The 17,522-nt window shown below is 37.8% G+C and overlaps 1 protein-coding gene across 21 annotated transcripts in view; it reads right to left on the reverse strand.

Moving 5' to 3' along the window:
* Nucleotides 1–17,522, reverse strand: part of INPP4B (inositol polyphosphate-4-phosphatase type II B) — a 794,515-nt gene that overhangs the window by 86,684 nt on the left and 690,309 nt on the right. For all 21 annotated transcript variants that reach the window (XM_070504821.1, XM_070504820.1, XM_070504819.1 and 18 more), the window contains 2 exons: nucleotides 8,651–8,763; nucleotides 4,838–4,992 (listed from right to left, as the gene is read on the reverse strand). In XM_070504821.1, the coding sequence (XP_070360922.1) occupies nucleotides 4,838–4,992; nucleotides 8,651–8,763 (268 nt within the window). The remainder of the gene's footprint in view (nucleotides 1–4,837; nucleotides 4,993–8,650; nucleotides 8,764–17,522) is intronic.

A 17,522-nucleotide genomic window follows, 5' to 3' on the forward strand; every position in this document is an offset into this window, starting at 1 on the left:
AAAGTCAAGCAATAAGCTGAGAAGCGTTTCTTTGTGGAAAACTGCTGAGTGCCGGTAAGAAGAGCAGGAGTCTGTGGTCCTCCCTCCTGGCGCTGCTCCCAGCACTGCCCCTCTCAGCTCCAGTTCTACCAGGGCGGGGCTGCCGGTGGAAACCAGCAACTTGCTGCTGCGCAAGGGGTCTGACTGCATTTGAAGAGGAGAGTGGAAAATCCCTCTCAGGTACTGTCAGAAACATTAGTGTTCTTGGAGGCAAACGAATCCTGATGGCCCACCTCACAGCTAGCCTGAGATTGCAGCACCACTTGGGCCACTTCCTAGAGCAGTGGACTAGCCAGAAATGTAACCAGGAGATTCTGGAAATGGGGAGCCACGGAGGGCTCTGATAAATTTCCACACATGCTGAGCTGACCAGTAGGACCTAACAGGACCTGGTGGAAATACAAGGCAGGGCAGATGTGGAAATTTCTGAACTTTGAATATGTTCCCCAATTCACAAACAGACACACCAGCAGAGGTTGTAAGCCTTACTGGACTGACTTGTTTGAGTACATCCTTTGGCTAATCGTTGACCGACCATTAAGCTACAGAGACGGTAGGGCAACCCTAGGACACGAGGCTTTGACACAAAAGTAATAACCAAATTACCACTCAGAACAAAATTGAAAACACAACTTGAAAAAAAGATGAGAAAGTTGCTACAGGGGTCTGAAAAACAGAAGGCAGCACAATGAATTCCTTTTCGGACTGTTCTGCAATTATTTAACCACTATTTGTATTTATTTTACTCCAGACCAGACACTGTGCTGGATGCTTGGACACAATGATAAACATGACACACAAGGTTGAAAGTAAATAATTTATATTCTAGAACTAGAGTTTGCTTTTTAAGGTCTCAAGATTTGGGCAAACCGCTCTGGTCTTGCAAATAGCCTCAAATTTCTAAAAGCACATGGTGTTTATGACATGTATGACATACAATATTTTAACTAACAGGTCTGAGGTACCAAAATACATTACCAAATTATCTTAAGTGATAGCATTTTGTTTCATTCTGTACAAAGAAAATAACATTAACATATAACGAGGGCATCTATGTTCCAGTGCTGGCTCTAATACTTTCTATCTGAATAGTTTTTGCCAGAACGCTCTGTAGAGCTCAGTTTCACTATTGTTAAGGTGAAGCAGAGTTGACTAAATTTCTAAGGTGACTCCTTGATCTCAAATCTTATGACTACTTGTAAAAGCATACAATAATACACATTAACATCAAAAAATATTTCTAAGAAAACTATCCAGTCTTACTTTAGTGAATGCCATCTATCCATAATTAAGATTGCATTTGTAAACACATGCACATTTTAAAAGTGGTATTTAAAGAGCTTATTTTCTTAAATGGGAAAAACATTGCATTTGAAATCTTCTTTACAAGAGTTGGCAGCAGACTTTATTTTACTATATGGTATTGGATTCAAACCTTATGTCATAATATATTCATAAAGATTGCAAGGCTTCAGGGACCTGCCCCGTGGCCAAGTGGTGAAGTTCACACACTCTGCTTTGGCAGCCTGGGTTTCACTGGTTTGGATCCCGGACATAGACCTACACATCACTCATCAAGCCATGCTGGGGTGGCATCCCATATAGCAGAACTAGAAGGACCTACAACTAGCATATAAAACTATGTACTAGGGGTCTTTAGGGAGAAGAAGAAAAATAAAAGATTGGCACAGATGCTAGCTCAGGGTCAATCTTTAAAAAAAAAAAAAGACGATATTTAAAACAAAAAATCTGCAAGTTGGCCCAAACTGTCACTGATCAAAATTAAAAAAAAAAAAAAAAAAGACTACAAAGGTAGAAATTAGCTAGATTTTATTGCACCTGGAAGATCAGAATGTTAACATCATGACCCTTGATGGTTATTTTTTATTTATTTAACGAATATTATACAGTAGTGCCAGATTATCCACAGGGGATGAGTTTCAAGACCCCAGTGGAGGGGCCAGCCTGGTGGCAGAGTGGTTAAGTTCACATGCTCTGCTTTGGCAACCCAGGGTTTCTCCGGTTCAGATCCTGGGCGCAGACATGCCACTGCTCATCAAGCCATGCTGAGGCGGCGTCCTACATGCCACAACCAGAAGGACCTACAACTGGAATATACAACTAGGTACTGGAGGGCTTTGGGGAAAAGAAGAAGAAGGGAAAAAAAAAAACAAAAAACGGTGCAGCCTAGGCTCATGGGTCCAGGATCTGAAATAATTGAAAAAAAAAAAAAAGACCCCAGTGGATGCCTGAAATGAGGATAGTACTGAACCCTATATGTAGTATGTTTCTTCCTACATATACACACCTGTGATAAAGTTTAACTTGTAAATTAGGCACAGTAAGAGATTAACAACTAATAATAAAATAGAACTATAACAATATGCTGTAATAAAAGTTTCTGTAGATCTTAGCAACCTCAGCATGTGAGGTTTTTTCTTTCCTTAAGTCAAGAACTTTCATCTTTTCACTTAAAGGAAGCACTTTATGGCTTCTCTTTGGAATATCCAAATTGCTAATATGACTACTCCTGCACTTTGGGGCTGTTATTAAGTAAAATAAGGGTTACTTGAACACAAGCACTGTGAAACCACGATAGTCGATTTGATAACTGAGAGGGGGCTACCAAGCAACTAAAGGTCAGAAGGCATACCGTGTAAAAGTATGGACCCACTGGACAAAGGGATGATTCATGTCAGGGGACAGGAGGAGGAGAGCATGAGATTTCATCACACTGCTCAGAACGGCTCGCAATTTAAACCTTGTGAATGGTTTATTTTGGGAATTTTTCATTTAATATTTTCAAACTTCAGTTGACCACAGGTAACTGAAACCACGAAAAGGGAAGCTGCAGATAAGGGGGGACTACTGTATAGTGATTACTGTGTGTCAAACATTGTTCTAAGCACCTCACACATATCAATTCATTTAATCCTCAAGGCACCCCTAAGAAGGGCTACTATTATTATCACATCTCTTTTACAGATGAGGAAATGGAGGCATCAAGAGGTTGACTAACTTGCCTAAGGTACTAACAGGCAGTAAGAGATTAACTTGTTTGTGGCAAGTGGCTTAGAGCTTGGATTAAACTCAGGTCAGCTGGCTCCCAAGCCCCATGCTCTCATCTACTCATCAAACCTATGGGCTTGTGTCGTAAGACAGAATACCTGACAAGGGAAATGATGGCAGTTATTAAAGAAAAGAACGCATCTTATTTCCCTTAAATGTGTGTGCGTACACACATATAAACATTTACACTCTCACGCAGCCCTCACACATACAGAAAACCAAAGAATAAATTAGACAGATTTAAAATTTACCAAAAAAAAAAATTACCAGAAATGAACCCCCTTAAATTTTAAGTCATGAGCAAATATGTTGCATATATAATGTCAATTCTGCACAACCTTTATGGAATATCAAAATATGTAGTTTTACAGTTTAACATGTGCATGACAGAAACACTCTTTATTTACCAGTTTGAAAGAACTATCTTTCTAATTTAAAGGTCTTCTCTCACCTCTACCTTAAATAAACATGTAGCAATTTCACCTTCTAGATAATTTAAGTTGGTCGAATCACTTTAGTCTTCCGGTGTTTCTGGCTTATAATATCATGTGTTTCTGCTCTCCTCACTCAGCACCTTTGCTCTAGCCAGAGTGACATCTGTATTCTTTTTATGCACATTTGAAGATTTCATACTCAGATGACGAATTTTTCCTGTTAGTGCTGAGAGGTTATTTTTGAAAGAAGTTTTTTATATCAACCAAACATGTTTTATATGGCTGAGATGTTCATGTCAGACCTCTAAGACATTCTCATGCATTTATCAAAAAATCATGATAGAACCCCACCGAACAGTGAAAATGCCAAGAGACATGAAATGGGGTAAAATAGAGGACTTCAGAAACCTCTCATTAGTGGCAAAAACATACAGGCACAGGGCAAGGGCAGGCAAGCATCAGTGTCGCCACTGAGAGACTGCAGCAGTTAAAAGAAAAGTGGAAGCTAATGACATGCCAGATGAGAAACAGTCCTCTCTAGAGCATCACGTGACATTCCCTTCTAGGAACAGGGAGCCTGTCTTGTGCTTCCTGGTGTGCTTCGGAGTTGGTCTTTGTAGCAAAGAGACAATTTTGCTTAACTTTTTAATTAACGTGTGTCCTTGCTGACAGACATTGTGAATGAGGCACTTTTTCCTTCCCATTACGGCTTAGACCTTAGACTTAATTACTGTGGAAATGAATCAAGACACATGACTTCAGGCACAGCATTTTAAATGTCGGCAGAGTAACGATATTAATTCTCTATTTTAAAGTATCAGTGTCATCCCATCTTTACAACGAGTGATGTGAAAATAATTTAAGGAAGGAGGTTACTGACTCGGAGACACTGCAAGTCACGGGAAGATCACCTATTAGTTCCAACGTAGAAAGGCTTTATTTGGATGACGACTTAGTTTTATTTGGGGCATACTCATAGCTACTTATATGTAAAGGAACTCTGGTCTTCAAGTTTACATACGAAATGACCAGAGCTCTTTGACTTGGGTCTAAATGACCTACTAAAATATATCCTCCATGCATATAATCAAAAGCCGGCCATATTTTTTTTTATTGCCTAAAATGAGTAGGGAGAATACTTAAAATTACTCCATCTTTCATGTCATGAGCTATAAGCCATGGAAACGCAATGAAGTTACTAAATGTTTAGTCCTCCAGTAAAATACGCATTTGGACAAAAAAAAAAAATCTTAAAATGACCTTAAAAGAAAGAAAGTTGAAGACACACGGGATACCTTCTCATGCAATCCAGTGCTCGGATAAAGAAGTCCTTGTGCAACTGGTGCTCGTCCCTCAAGATTGAGCACTGTTCAAGCGTCACTGACATCGACGTCCTGTCTTTGGCACTTTTACAACAGGTGAAACGGATACCATTTAGTTTGCGACAAATCTGTAACACAGACATATGAACAGTTTATTGTTCATTTGTAGATTAAAGTGTCAGACTCCTCTAAAGGCTTCCTGTCTAAACAAACCAAATTTATGTTAATTTATGATAGTCAATTGGTTCAATCTGCCCTATGGAACGTAAAAACATTACCATTTCATCTCAAAAGCTAGTGGAATAGATTTCATTTATTTAGTTCTTTGTACATGAGGTGTGGGGTGTGGGTAAATTTTAAATCTTTCAATCTTTGAAGCCGTATGAGATGGCAAATATCCAGCAGAGGCAGCAATGCTCCCAGAGAGGGGGACTGAGCTGCAGTGGGTGATGGTGATAACGACAGCTCAGGAGCGACACCTTAACTGTGAAGGGGAAAAAGATCTATATTCCTGGATCAGACATGGATCTGAACGCTAAATAGCTAGTATCTTCTTACTTTACATTTAAGAAACCTTTTCTAGTCTCGGTTTTATGTTATGAGATTTCAAACATCCACCTGGTGCCAGTGCATCAGATAGGGAACCTCTCATCAATACGACTAACAAGAATAAGGACACTGAAAATGACCATTGTTAATTGCACATCTACTGTGCACCAGGTACAATACCAATAAATTTCATGTAAATTTGCTCTTTTAATTAACTTCACATAACCCTGGAGAAAGGTATGATTACTCTTATTTTACAGGTGAGGAAATTGAGGTGTAGATAGATTAAGTAAGTCGCACACAACAGAGCAGAGCCAGGATGCTAATATGTCTACCTAACTCCAAGGAGCAAGTATTTGACTTCTGTCCCAGTCTGTTTCTCTCTGCAATTCTTTCTTTTTGTTATTTGGGTGAAAGTCAGGAGAAGACTCTGTGAGCAGCAATAATCTCTGTCTCATTGCTTTATGCTTAACACTGAATCACCTTTCTCTTCCCTATCCCATGGTAGGGTTCTGACCCAAGATACTAATAACCAACTGTAGCATCAACATGTATTTGAAATAAATCTAATGTGATATAACATAGGCCTGCTTTATTATCTGCCATCAAGGGGCCTTAATAGTTATCTGTTTTGAGGAAAGGATATAAGGAAACAGTTTGTCAAGGATTTTTACCACATTTTAATTGTGATTCTTATAATTAAACTAGGACTTGCAAGTCCTTATTAGACCTTTGGTACTTTCTCACTATTTCCAATATAAGTGACTAGAAAAATGTGAGAGCATGATTTCACCATATAATCTTTATTTACCTAGAAAATTCTAATCCTTTCAAATAAATCGTATTTAAAAATTTTTAATATAAAATAACACAGGCTTGGCTATATTCATAGCAATAAAATATAGACTTCAATAGCCACTTATGAGATATGGTTTTGTTTTTTTTTTAAAGATTTTATTTTTTCCTTTTTCTCCCCAAAGCCCACTGGTACATAGCTGTATATTCTTCGTTGTGGGTCCTTCCAGTTGTGGCATGTGGGACGCTGCCCCAGCGTGGCTTGATGAGCAGTGTCATGTCTGCGCCCAGGATTCGAACCAACGAAACACTGGGCCGCCTGCAGCGGAGCACGCGAACTCAACCGCTCGGCCATGGGGCCAGCCCCATGAGATATGGTTTTTAAAAAGAACGAATATTCTTTAAAATGCATTGTCACTATTATGTGCAACTATCCTGCTAAGGATATTTAGAGTTCTAAATTTAAAATCAAGAGGAGGCAGGGGCAACTGTATCAGAGTAGACAGGTGGGGTCTTGATTTCTGTATTTCTACAATTGTTTTGAACTATATAAACTTAACACACTCGATTGACATTTGATTTCTTTAAATTCTCATTTTTATTTTTTTAAATTCAATCAAGATAAAAGCAAATAGCTTTACATTTTTCAATTAAAATGCAAAACATTAACAAAAGCAATATTTCATTAATAGATTTAGAGAAGAGAGGAAAACGAAATAGAGACAGAAGTAAAAGGTTTTGAAAAATGTCAAAGGGGATTTTTCTATATTTCTTCATTTTAAGAATATTATCGTGGTCCTCGGTTTGCAAAGAGGATATTGAAACTGAGTTATCAGTCTACAGAAACTCTATTAATAATAAAGTCAATGTTCCTACAGAATGTTAAATTTGCACACTATGGGTGCTGTGTATTCATCAAGGCAGGCAATCATCCATTCACAGGTAAGTTGTGAATAAGCCATATTTGGTCTGCACACACATTTCAAAAAAATATTTCAGAAATGTATGGAATTAATGGGAAAACTGTTTTATATATTCAAACAGTAAAATTACATATAGTAAGAGAAAATACGTTTGTAGTTTTCACATGTGCATTTTTCATTTATCTATTTGCGTAACTGAACGATATGTATGTAATGACATATGTATGTGTTCCTGCGTTGTCAGATAGCCTTGGTAAATGATCAAACTACTGTTGTGCTATCACATTATTAGTAAAATAGCAAAAATAACATATGACCTACCTTTGTGAAAATTTTGTGAGAATTAATAACTATAGTAGTCTTTGAAGATATAAAGAGCAGCCGCACTGGGGAAAGAACTATTAAAAACAACCTTCATGTAATGCAGTATGGTGCTAAGTGGGACCTGTGTAAATGAGCTGCCTGAAAGCAACGTTTCACATTGTTACCTTTGATGTTCTTCCCTGGGGCTCCAAGAGGGCATGAAGGGAACCTAAAGCAGCTTTCCTCTACCCTGCTCTTGGTAAATTATTTTATATAGACTCATGGTAAATTATCCATTTCTTTTTCCCAGAAGAGAGGAAGTAATACTGTATTATAATTAAAGCACTGGCAATAGGAGAAAGGCTCTTTTTTAAACACTATTGATAGAGATTGAATAGAATATACTAGAAGATCCATTAACTTGAACTCCAAATTACATGAGCAACACTGAGAAGTAACTACAAATGTGGCATTCATCATAGAGATCTCCAACGTGTGCCTTTCCTGATGAAAAGATCCTTTCCTTAGGGTCTAGATGTTTAAAAAAATTCGTAAGTTCATGTGAGCTATGCCTGAATGGTTGCCAGATAAGAACTTAAAAAACACAGGCACGATTCTCTCCCTTTCATTGTAGAAACCTGGGGTGGGAAAGCAGGCAGATCTTCCACCCTGAGGGTGCCAGTAAATGAGAAAGAACCTCCAAATATAGCTCATTACCCAAGAGCAATCCATCAGTAAAAAATTCTACGCCAATATCTAAATTAACAAACACATTTACAAGCTCATTAATTGAACAATATGTCCAGGAGCCTTACTAAGGCTGTGAGTCAGAAATCTAACCACATTCTGTTGAAACTATCTATCACTAACGCAGCAATTCAAAACCCTGATAGATATGGGTGATTGGCATTGTAACACGCAGTATCAAGAAAATCATAGGCATTTTGTTTTAACCTCAAAGTGTCAAATACATCCATGATTTACAAGAAAAGCCAATGAGTAAGATACTTTCTCACTGAGTGCATCTTCTTCCAGTTTGCGTTCTAGTCTATTGTTAGAACTACCAACAACGCTGAAAATGCCTAATCCCCCGGATAATGGAGGATGACATCTGTTAACCCAAAGTGCAGAGGTTGCACACTACATAGTAGATACCAAATAATGCTTGCTGGTCCTCATGGTGACAGTGAATAAGATTTGACAGGAGAATGCTTACTGTTGCAGCCAGCCACATGATTTCTACATTCTTTCTTTTTTTGGCTTGGATATTTTGATGGAGATTTTCTAGTAATCCTTTTAAATCATTTTGTTCTTGAAAATGTGAAATGTCTGAAAAAAAAAAGAAAGGAGAAAAAAAGAAACAGTGTTAGGATTAGGCTTCCCATGGTTTTTTCCTCAATATATGTGCAAATGCAATTTCTGTAACAACAAATGCCATTTGGAGCAGAGTATCTAAGGATAATCATACTTATTAATCCCTCCTGTTTTATTCTTTACTTAGAAATATGCCTCAGTTTCCCACATTCTGCATTCTGTGTAACTGTGGTAATGTCAACTAGTCATATAATACTGCTATGCTAACAAGGAAAACATTTCTGATGATGATGGCTGCTGCCTCACTTCAACTAAAGCATGACAGAGATGAAATATGAGATATACTGAGTAGTTAGTCTGAATCGAGAGACTATATTAAACTGAGTCTCTCATGGGAGGGAGAAATCTGAAAGTTCAAATAAAACACATGAAGTCAGTTTCTGTATAGCATGATTCCTCAACCTTGGCACTCTTGACATCTTGGACTGGATGACATTTTGTCGTGGAGAGTGCGCCTCTATTCTGCACTGTAGGATGTTAAGCAGCATCCTTGATTTTTACCATTTAGTAGCCAGTAGTACCCTTCCTGTGACAATCAAAAATGTCTCCAAACATTGCCAAATGTTTCCTGAGGGCAAAACCTATCCTGGTCGAGAAGAATTGCTATGAAGAAGCACAAGTATGGCATGATAAGAAACACAACCTGAGAGACAACAGTTAGTTATATGAGATAATTGGCTAGAGAGCAGGAAATGACTGATTGCTCAGATCTCTATGTACTAATAAGTAGAGCATGAGTGATAAATGGCATACATTTTATATTAAAAACTAAGGCAATGCACAGTATAACACATGTCTCTCTGAGACTTGGTGAGACAGGATTCAAGATTAGAATATAGAGATGGAAAAAAAAGGCTTTCTAAGAGAGTTGTTGGGTTAATACTGTACAGTACGAAAATACACTCTACTGTTGAATCCACAAACTGAAGGATGAAGAATTTCTAAGAGTTGCACTTGAGACCCAAAACAGGAGAAAATAAATAAGAACAACATAGACTATACCTAGGCTATCCAGTTACATCAAAGAAATAGGTGATACAATCCTGAATCAGATCACAAAAATGACACAAATAAACTTTAATAATAATAAGGCTGTGTACTTTCCAAAATTGTACCAGATATTTCATTTTATTAGAATAATACATCTGAGAAGTTCTTCACTTTAGCTCCAGAGAGTAGAGGAAGTATCCTAATGAACTATACTAGCAATCTATATCTATCAAAGAATGGAAGTGGTTGGTAAAATGGAAATGTCTATTGAAAATAATCATACATCATCTTGAATTTCATGATCATAGAATAGAGGAAGGTCAGATGCAATCCAAATGTATATCTTGTGCTAGGAAAGTGAAATTCAAAATATTCACATAATATATATGCATGATTCTACTGTATTCATTCCTAAATGGAAGACCTGTCAAAAGTGAAACCCTTAGTATGTAACTATAGGTAATTTTCATAAGAAAGAGAAGGTTTGACTAAAGACATAACATTGCTAAGTAGGAGACTCTATGCTATACAGAGATTTCAACAGGACATAGCCCAAGGAGAAAGGGAAGGAGGCATAATGTAGTATGTCTTGAAGAGATTTACAAAACCAGCTCAACACTCTACAACTAACCAAAGAAAGTAAGGACAATAATGGTGCTTTTTAATTGCTATGTATATCATATGAACAATAAGAAGTCAGGTCTACCATCACTACTCTTGATGTTGATAAATGGCAACTAAAACATAACCCAAAGTAATCCATAAATTAGAATTATAAGCAGCCATTTAAAATTATGTACAGGTATATCATGGACGTAGAAAGTGTCCTTCACATTGTGGAAAGGACAGTAGATTAATGAATGAATTTATATTTATGTGTCACTGAAGGACAAGGGCACGTTCTGAGAAATGCATCATCAGGCGATTTCGCCATTGTGCAAACATCATAGAGTGTACTTAGACACACCTAGATGGTATAGCCTACTACACACCTAGGCTAAATAGTACTAATCTTATGGGAGTACAGTCATATATGCAGTCTGTCATTGACTGAAATGTCACTATGTGGTGCATGACTGTCTTCATTTAACACTCTGAATATGTGCTTGCATATGCATGTTTACCTTTCTTTATATGTGTATGTAGGCAGAGTAAGACATCGCTTTAGATATTAACAGTAGTCATCTTTAGGTTGTAGGATTTAGGTGATTTTTCAACTGCCTTTTTATGTCATTTGAGACATTTACAATGAGCATGTATTGTCTTTCAATACTAAAGTTATTTTAAGAGCAAGAGAGGACAGAATATACACATTAGAAAAGGAAAGAACCAAAATTCTTATGATTTAAAGACATGACCTCAAAAACTCCACATTCTAGTATGGTGGGATAGATTTTTAAAACATTATGAACTGCAGTAAAGTGTACTGTGGACTATGACATGTCAGTAAAGAAAATAATAGGGGCTGAAGATAAGGAGTGGTCAATTCTATGAAGACTAATTGTGTGTGGAAGGGCTTCTAGCAAAGGTAATGCTTTGTGGCTCCTGAGAGCATTTAAGACTGAGGGGAAAATGTCACCAAAGTCATGAAGACATAAGGCACTACTGTAGACACAGAAAGTTTGTAGTTCACTATACTCTTAGAGTGCACGGACCCAGAAACAAGAATTGTGAAGGGCCTGTTTTGCCATACCGAGAAATCTTGGCTTCATCCTAAAAAAGGGAGCACCTGGTGAATTTTAAATAGGAACATAACCACATCTGAGAAGTCCCCGAGATACTTTCTGAAGTCACCTGGTATAAATGGTTTTCAATGGTTTTGATAGAAATACAGAATAAGAATTTTACTTTACATAATGCTCCACAGCAGTCATACACACACACACAAACACACACATCCATCTCTAGCAAAAGATGTACGAAATAATACTTACCTTTAGTGAATATAATGTACCCTGAATATATTCTGCTCTATTCCATGCTATTTTTTTTGAATGTTGGTCTCAACCCACCAAAGTGATTTAACAACCCATAGGGTCAACACAAAAAATTTGCAAAGCACTGATTTAGGGCAACCTCATGTCCAAGATTCTTAGGTGACTTTTTCACAAGTTTCACAGTTAGAGGAAAAGTCAAGTCAAAAACAGTCTACCAACTCCTATGCCAGTAATTTCTTCCAAATCTGTGTTAGTGTCTTCACAATTAGCTAGTAGTACTAAAAAGCAGCTCCACTATTAACACAATGGACCAGCTTCTTCAGAATTCTGAGACTCCAGAAGAAAGCATCATGATTTTTAAAAATAATTTAGTTTCATTGTTGACACTGAGATTTTTTTAATCAGCCATTTGAAACAGACTATAAGGTTCCTAAGTATAATTAGCAAATGGCCATCCTTCGCCCTTTTCTATCCTATAAAGATAGTGCTTTAGGATAGACAGACATGATGTCCCATAGTAATTTCACCCCCTATCCCCGTGGCATGCTTTTTATAAGGAAATCATTTTGATCTGTTTAAATTTTCTGACCACTACTATACTTCTATATCTGTAATGATAAAATTTGCTTTATTCAGAGCACACTCCTATCAATGCAATACTTTGGGTGTGGCCAATTTTTTTTCAACCTGACAAAAATCCTGCAGGTCACAGAAATTCAGATTTGGTTCCAGAAAGAAGTATCATCGGTCAGGACTACTTTTTGGACTAATAGATGAGATTTCAAGATATAATGATAGATTCTGATATAACAACTGAAAATGATGGCATAAGTGCGACATGGATTGGTTGTAGATTTAGAATGAGTCTCCTGAAACATAAATATAGTCAGTAAGTCTTGCTTTTGCTACTCACTTCACATTACTCTAACACCAAATTTAGACAGGGCAATTGAATCTCTATGCCTATCTCCACAGAAGTAGTCTTTTGTTTTCAAATGGTGTTCAACAAAGCAATCAGAAGGTGAAAGGTGTGAGAATGTTCATTGTGTTACTGATTATAATATTAGACAACAGCCAAAAAATCTAAATCTCATAAAGAGAACAGATAAACTGTTACATATTCATGCAATGTACTCACACAATAGGCAAGATGAATAAACAAATGCTATATGTATTAACATGGATATATACTAAAACTACGCTAAGCAAAAAAAAATGCAAATTATAAGAGGATTCATACAAGATAACAGCAATAATATAAAGCTAAATGTGCAAAACTGTACCACGTTTTCCATAGATACATACGTTTGGAGTAAAAACTTGTATGAAAATGTGAAACACCAAATTCAAGATATTGATTTCCTCAGAAGAGAGGAGGTTAGGGGTAGGAACTGGAAAGGGTACAATGGGGGCTTCCCTCTGTCTGGAAATATTTCTTTCTTACAAAATTTCTGAGGCTGAGGGATGGGTTCCTGAGAGTTTGTTACCTTATGTTCTATTCACTTTTGTTTGTTTGAAACTTTCATAATTCTTTTTAAAGAAAGCACTGAGCCAAGATTCCAGGAAAATGATTTCTCCTGCCAACTCTGCACCTGCTTTGATGTGTGGTCTTAGGCGAGTTGCTTAACCCTCCACCCCTATTTTCTCAACTGCAAAACGAGGACAAGAACCCTGTCATGGTTCATCGACTTGTAGTGGAAAACAATTAATAAAAGTCTTGGCAGAAGAAGCTACATTATTAAATTCTGTGTCAACTCTGAAAAACAGAGGACAACATTAATAGCTCTTAAGAAAGAGTTCATAGCCTCAGATAGGAAGCCTACTTTCTCAGGCAAAAGTCAGAATTTATCCAAAATAGGAAATGTTCTCTCACACACATGAAGGCACACAAAACAATCACAATCGCAAATATTCACAAATTCAGTGACTGTTCTCCCATCACTCCCCGTTAGAACAGAATAGCCAAGTTCAGGGTTACTTTTTAGTACCCATTTTCTCCTTATTTTTTCAAACGGGTTTTCTTTAACAACAAGAGTTCTGAATACAATGTAGACCTGAATGAAACCCAGGGTGCTGACAAGTGAACAGGAAAGGGGCCATGACTCTCAGCTGATTGAACTGCGATGCTAATGAGGCCAAGGCAAGAGCTTCATCACCTCATGGTGAAATGATTTTCTATGGCCAGAGAGTGTTCCAAGATGAAATGGCAATTACGGCCGCCTTCCCAGCACCTATTCCACCCATTTCTCACTGCGTAGTAGGCACAAAATTTATGTAGGATCAATCGCACCTTGACTCTGAAGTCAATGGGTGTAATCCCATCCCCCTTGAAATCAGGACTAGTTCAGGGATGGGCATCTAAATCCAAGACAATCAGAACTTGACTCTGACCTCAGGAACTATTTCAAAGGTATGCAAGTAACCTATGCTGCTCCAGCTGAGTGACGCTCAGGACTCTGTAAAGTGGAAGAAGGAAGAAAAGCTCTCTTCATCTCTTTGGTTGAGCATGCAGTGGAGCATGAGAATAATTGCTCATGCCAGCCATCTCTTAATCATGAGGAGACTAGACATAGGATAAAATCAACAAGAAGAGTGGCAGAGTAATGAAACAGGGCAGGAGAATGTTTTTTAAATACTGCTAAGCCACTGAACCAATCCTTACTTGAAGGGTTGCATGGCTTACCACTGGAATTTTCAGTTTTGTTAGTCAAATACATTTTCTTTATTGCTCAAGCCAGTTTGAGTCTGGGTTTCTGTCACTTGCAACCAAAAACATTCAAAGGTAAATATGTGGTTATATTGGCATTTTTAACATTAGCCAGCCATATTGCAAAGGTGTATTGTTGCTTTAGATGCAAAGAAATGGCAAATAAGTAAGAGTATTTCTGGAAAGCAGCACATCAGTCACTTCTACAGTGACAGTTTTAAAGCATGGCCCCACATTCTTTGACACTCCTTCTATTGAGAGGTGGAGTTATGTACATTCACCTGGAATCTGAGTGGGCTTGTGACTGTCTTGACTAATAGAGTCTGGTAGAAGTGATGCTACGTGACTATGGAGGCCAGATCATAAATGACAGCTCCTGCCTGATTCTCTTGGAACTTTGTTGTCTGTATTCCCTTTTTTGGGGATGCTCTCTAGAGAACCCAGGCAGTATGCTGGGAGAAGTCCAAGCCTCACGGTGGGTCCCGCTTAGGTACTCCAGTCAACAGTTTCAGCTAAGCTCAGCCTTTGAGTCATTCTAGCCCAGGTGGCACAATGTGAGTGCAGAAGCCTGCAGATGACTCCAGTTCCCAGTCATTTAAGTGAACCTTATCCATTCTTCTTTCTAGCTCAGGTCCAAGATATCATGCAGAGGAGACAAATCATCTCACTTGCCCTGTCTGAAGACCTAACCCACAGGATCTGTGAGCATAAATAAAATGGTTCTGATTCTATATCACTAAACTTGGGATAATTTGTTACCTAGCAACAAATAATCAGAACAACTACAATAAAAACAACTTAGAAGGGCTTGTACTTTTAAGTACGAAAAAATGAACACATGAAGAACAATGCTTTCATAGTCTATCCTTGTTAGTGCTATATTCTGAAACACCAAGTCTTTTCTATAATTATTCTGAAACAATTATAGTTAAGTGTACTAGCAAACAAATGCAATTAGGTGAAAGCCACTGAAATGTCTTAAAACTGGAAATTATGTTCTTTTAGATGCTGTAAAATTTTGAGAAATATAAAGGAGAAAGCCCCACTGAAACCACTTTATTTAAATTGTATTTCCAATTTCCAATTTATGAAAAAGGCAATATAAGAAATCAAATATCAAATTCCCAACCTGATCAGAGCCGAATAATATTTTTGACCTATACACTTTCATTGTTTCCTCTTAAACGAATTTCAAGATTGCATCACCCATAGCAAAGGAAAAGCAAACTTTAAAAGTAATTGTTAAAATACATTAAAACCAATGTATCAAAAATTCTTTTGGAATTTCCTCACTCACCATTTGTATATTGAAGGGTATGGAACTTGGTGTTCAAGGAAAAGAGTAGGATTATAACATATTAATCTTTTTTCCTATATTCATTTGTTTAAAGAAATCAATTGTGATTTGATTTCAGAATCTCCAAACAATTTAAAGTCATGTCAAAGGGTTGGGAGACGGTTCGTAGGTAGATTACTCTCAAAAACCTAAATTCTGGTCTCCTCAAGATGCCCAAGATAGTTTTATGGATAGACAACAGAAAATCTGAGCATGAAAAGGGGCTTGACACCAATCCCCAGTTCAGTCTCCTTGTGAGCCCAGATGTACTATGTGGACTAATTTTGCCTGCATTCAAATGGCCTAGGTCCTTAGCACTAAAGGGAGTTGGACGGCCACCTTTTTTCTTCTCCCAGGTCATCTTCCAAGTCCCTGCATTTTACCCCAACAAGAGTGATAGCAAGAAAAGTCCTGTTGAAAGCATACATTAAATGCAAAAGTCTGAAAACCAAAGCAAGGATGGGTTTCTCAAAGCTTAGGACAGAGGGGGAAGCAGCTTTTGAGGTCATTCTAGTGCCTCACCTCGTTGCCCATGCAAGAGGCAGGCTGCCAGGGAAATATACCAAGGTCAAATGGTAGCCCAGAGAGGCAGATGCATAACAAGGCCTTTTCTAAAAAAGAAGGGCTCACTTCTTCCATGCTCCTTCTCTTTCTGATAATGTGGAAGGAAGTGATTCCCAAACTGCCAAAATGACAGCCAAGATAAGGGAGATAGTCATAAAGACTGGGCTTTTTTCCAAAAGCCACAGTCTCCGCATCATCGCTTTAGGTTTCTGGAGGCAAGTAAGCATGAGATCTTGAATACTTCATACTGTATAGAATAAAATAAATAACTCCTGAGGTGTTAAGAAAGGTATAAATGAGGTAAAATAAAGGAAGAAGATTATGGAAATAAAGCTGCTTTGGGAAGCTCCAAAATGAAAAGGAAAGAGTAATAAGAACATAAGACTTACATTTTATTCCATTCATATAGCTCCTTTTTTGGCTTGAAGTGACCTCTAGTTTGATAATCTGGGATTCTTAAATGTTTATAGTAGCAAAATGTATTAATCTATGTGTGTTGGCAGGCTTCTCTTTTCTGACCCAATCTGATGAAGATAATTTTGTCTTTGAGTCTTCCATTTCTCCCCCTTATCTGACTTAAGAGTTCTGCTTTCTCTGGAGTTTTGATATGCAGAATTGGAAGCATGAAGAAACAAAAGTAGAAGGAAAGGTGGGATGAAACAAAAGGACTTGCACTTGTGGTTTTGGGTGAAGTAGAATAGTAAGTAAAGAGTGAATGTTCACGAGAGTGATATGCTCAATAGTTGAGTGAACTAGAGAGTGTAAAAAAGGATTTAAGAAGTAAAATAAGGGCCAACCCCAGTTGCCTAGTGGTTAAATTTGGTGCACTCCACTTTGGCGGCCCAGATTTAGTTCCTGGGCACAGACCTACACCACTCATTAATGGCCATGTTGCAGTGGCAGCCTACATACAGAAAATAGAGGAAGTTTGACAACAGATGTTTGCTCAGTGTGAGTCTTCTTCAGCAGAAAACAGGAAGATTGGCAACAGCTGTTAGATCCAGGTTAATCTTCCTCAGTCAAAAAAAAAACAAAAAACAAAAAACCAACCAGGGGCTGGCCCCATGGTATGGTAGCTAAGTTTGGCACACTCTGCTTCAGTGGCCCAGGTTTGCGAATTCAGTTCCTGGGTGCAGACCTACACTACTCAGCCATGCTGCAGCAGCGACTCACATAGAAA

This window comes from Equus asinus, chromosome 3 (assembly GCF_041296235.1).
Source record: "Equus asinus isolate D_3611 breed Donkey chromosome 3, EquAss-T2T_v2, whole genome shotgun sequence".
NCBI lineage: Eukaryota > Metazoa > Chordata > Mammalia > Perissodactyla > Equidae > Equus > Equus asinus.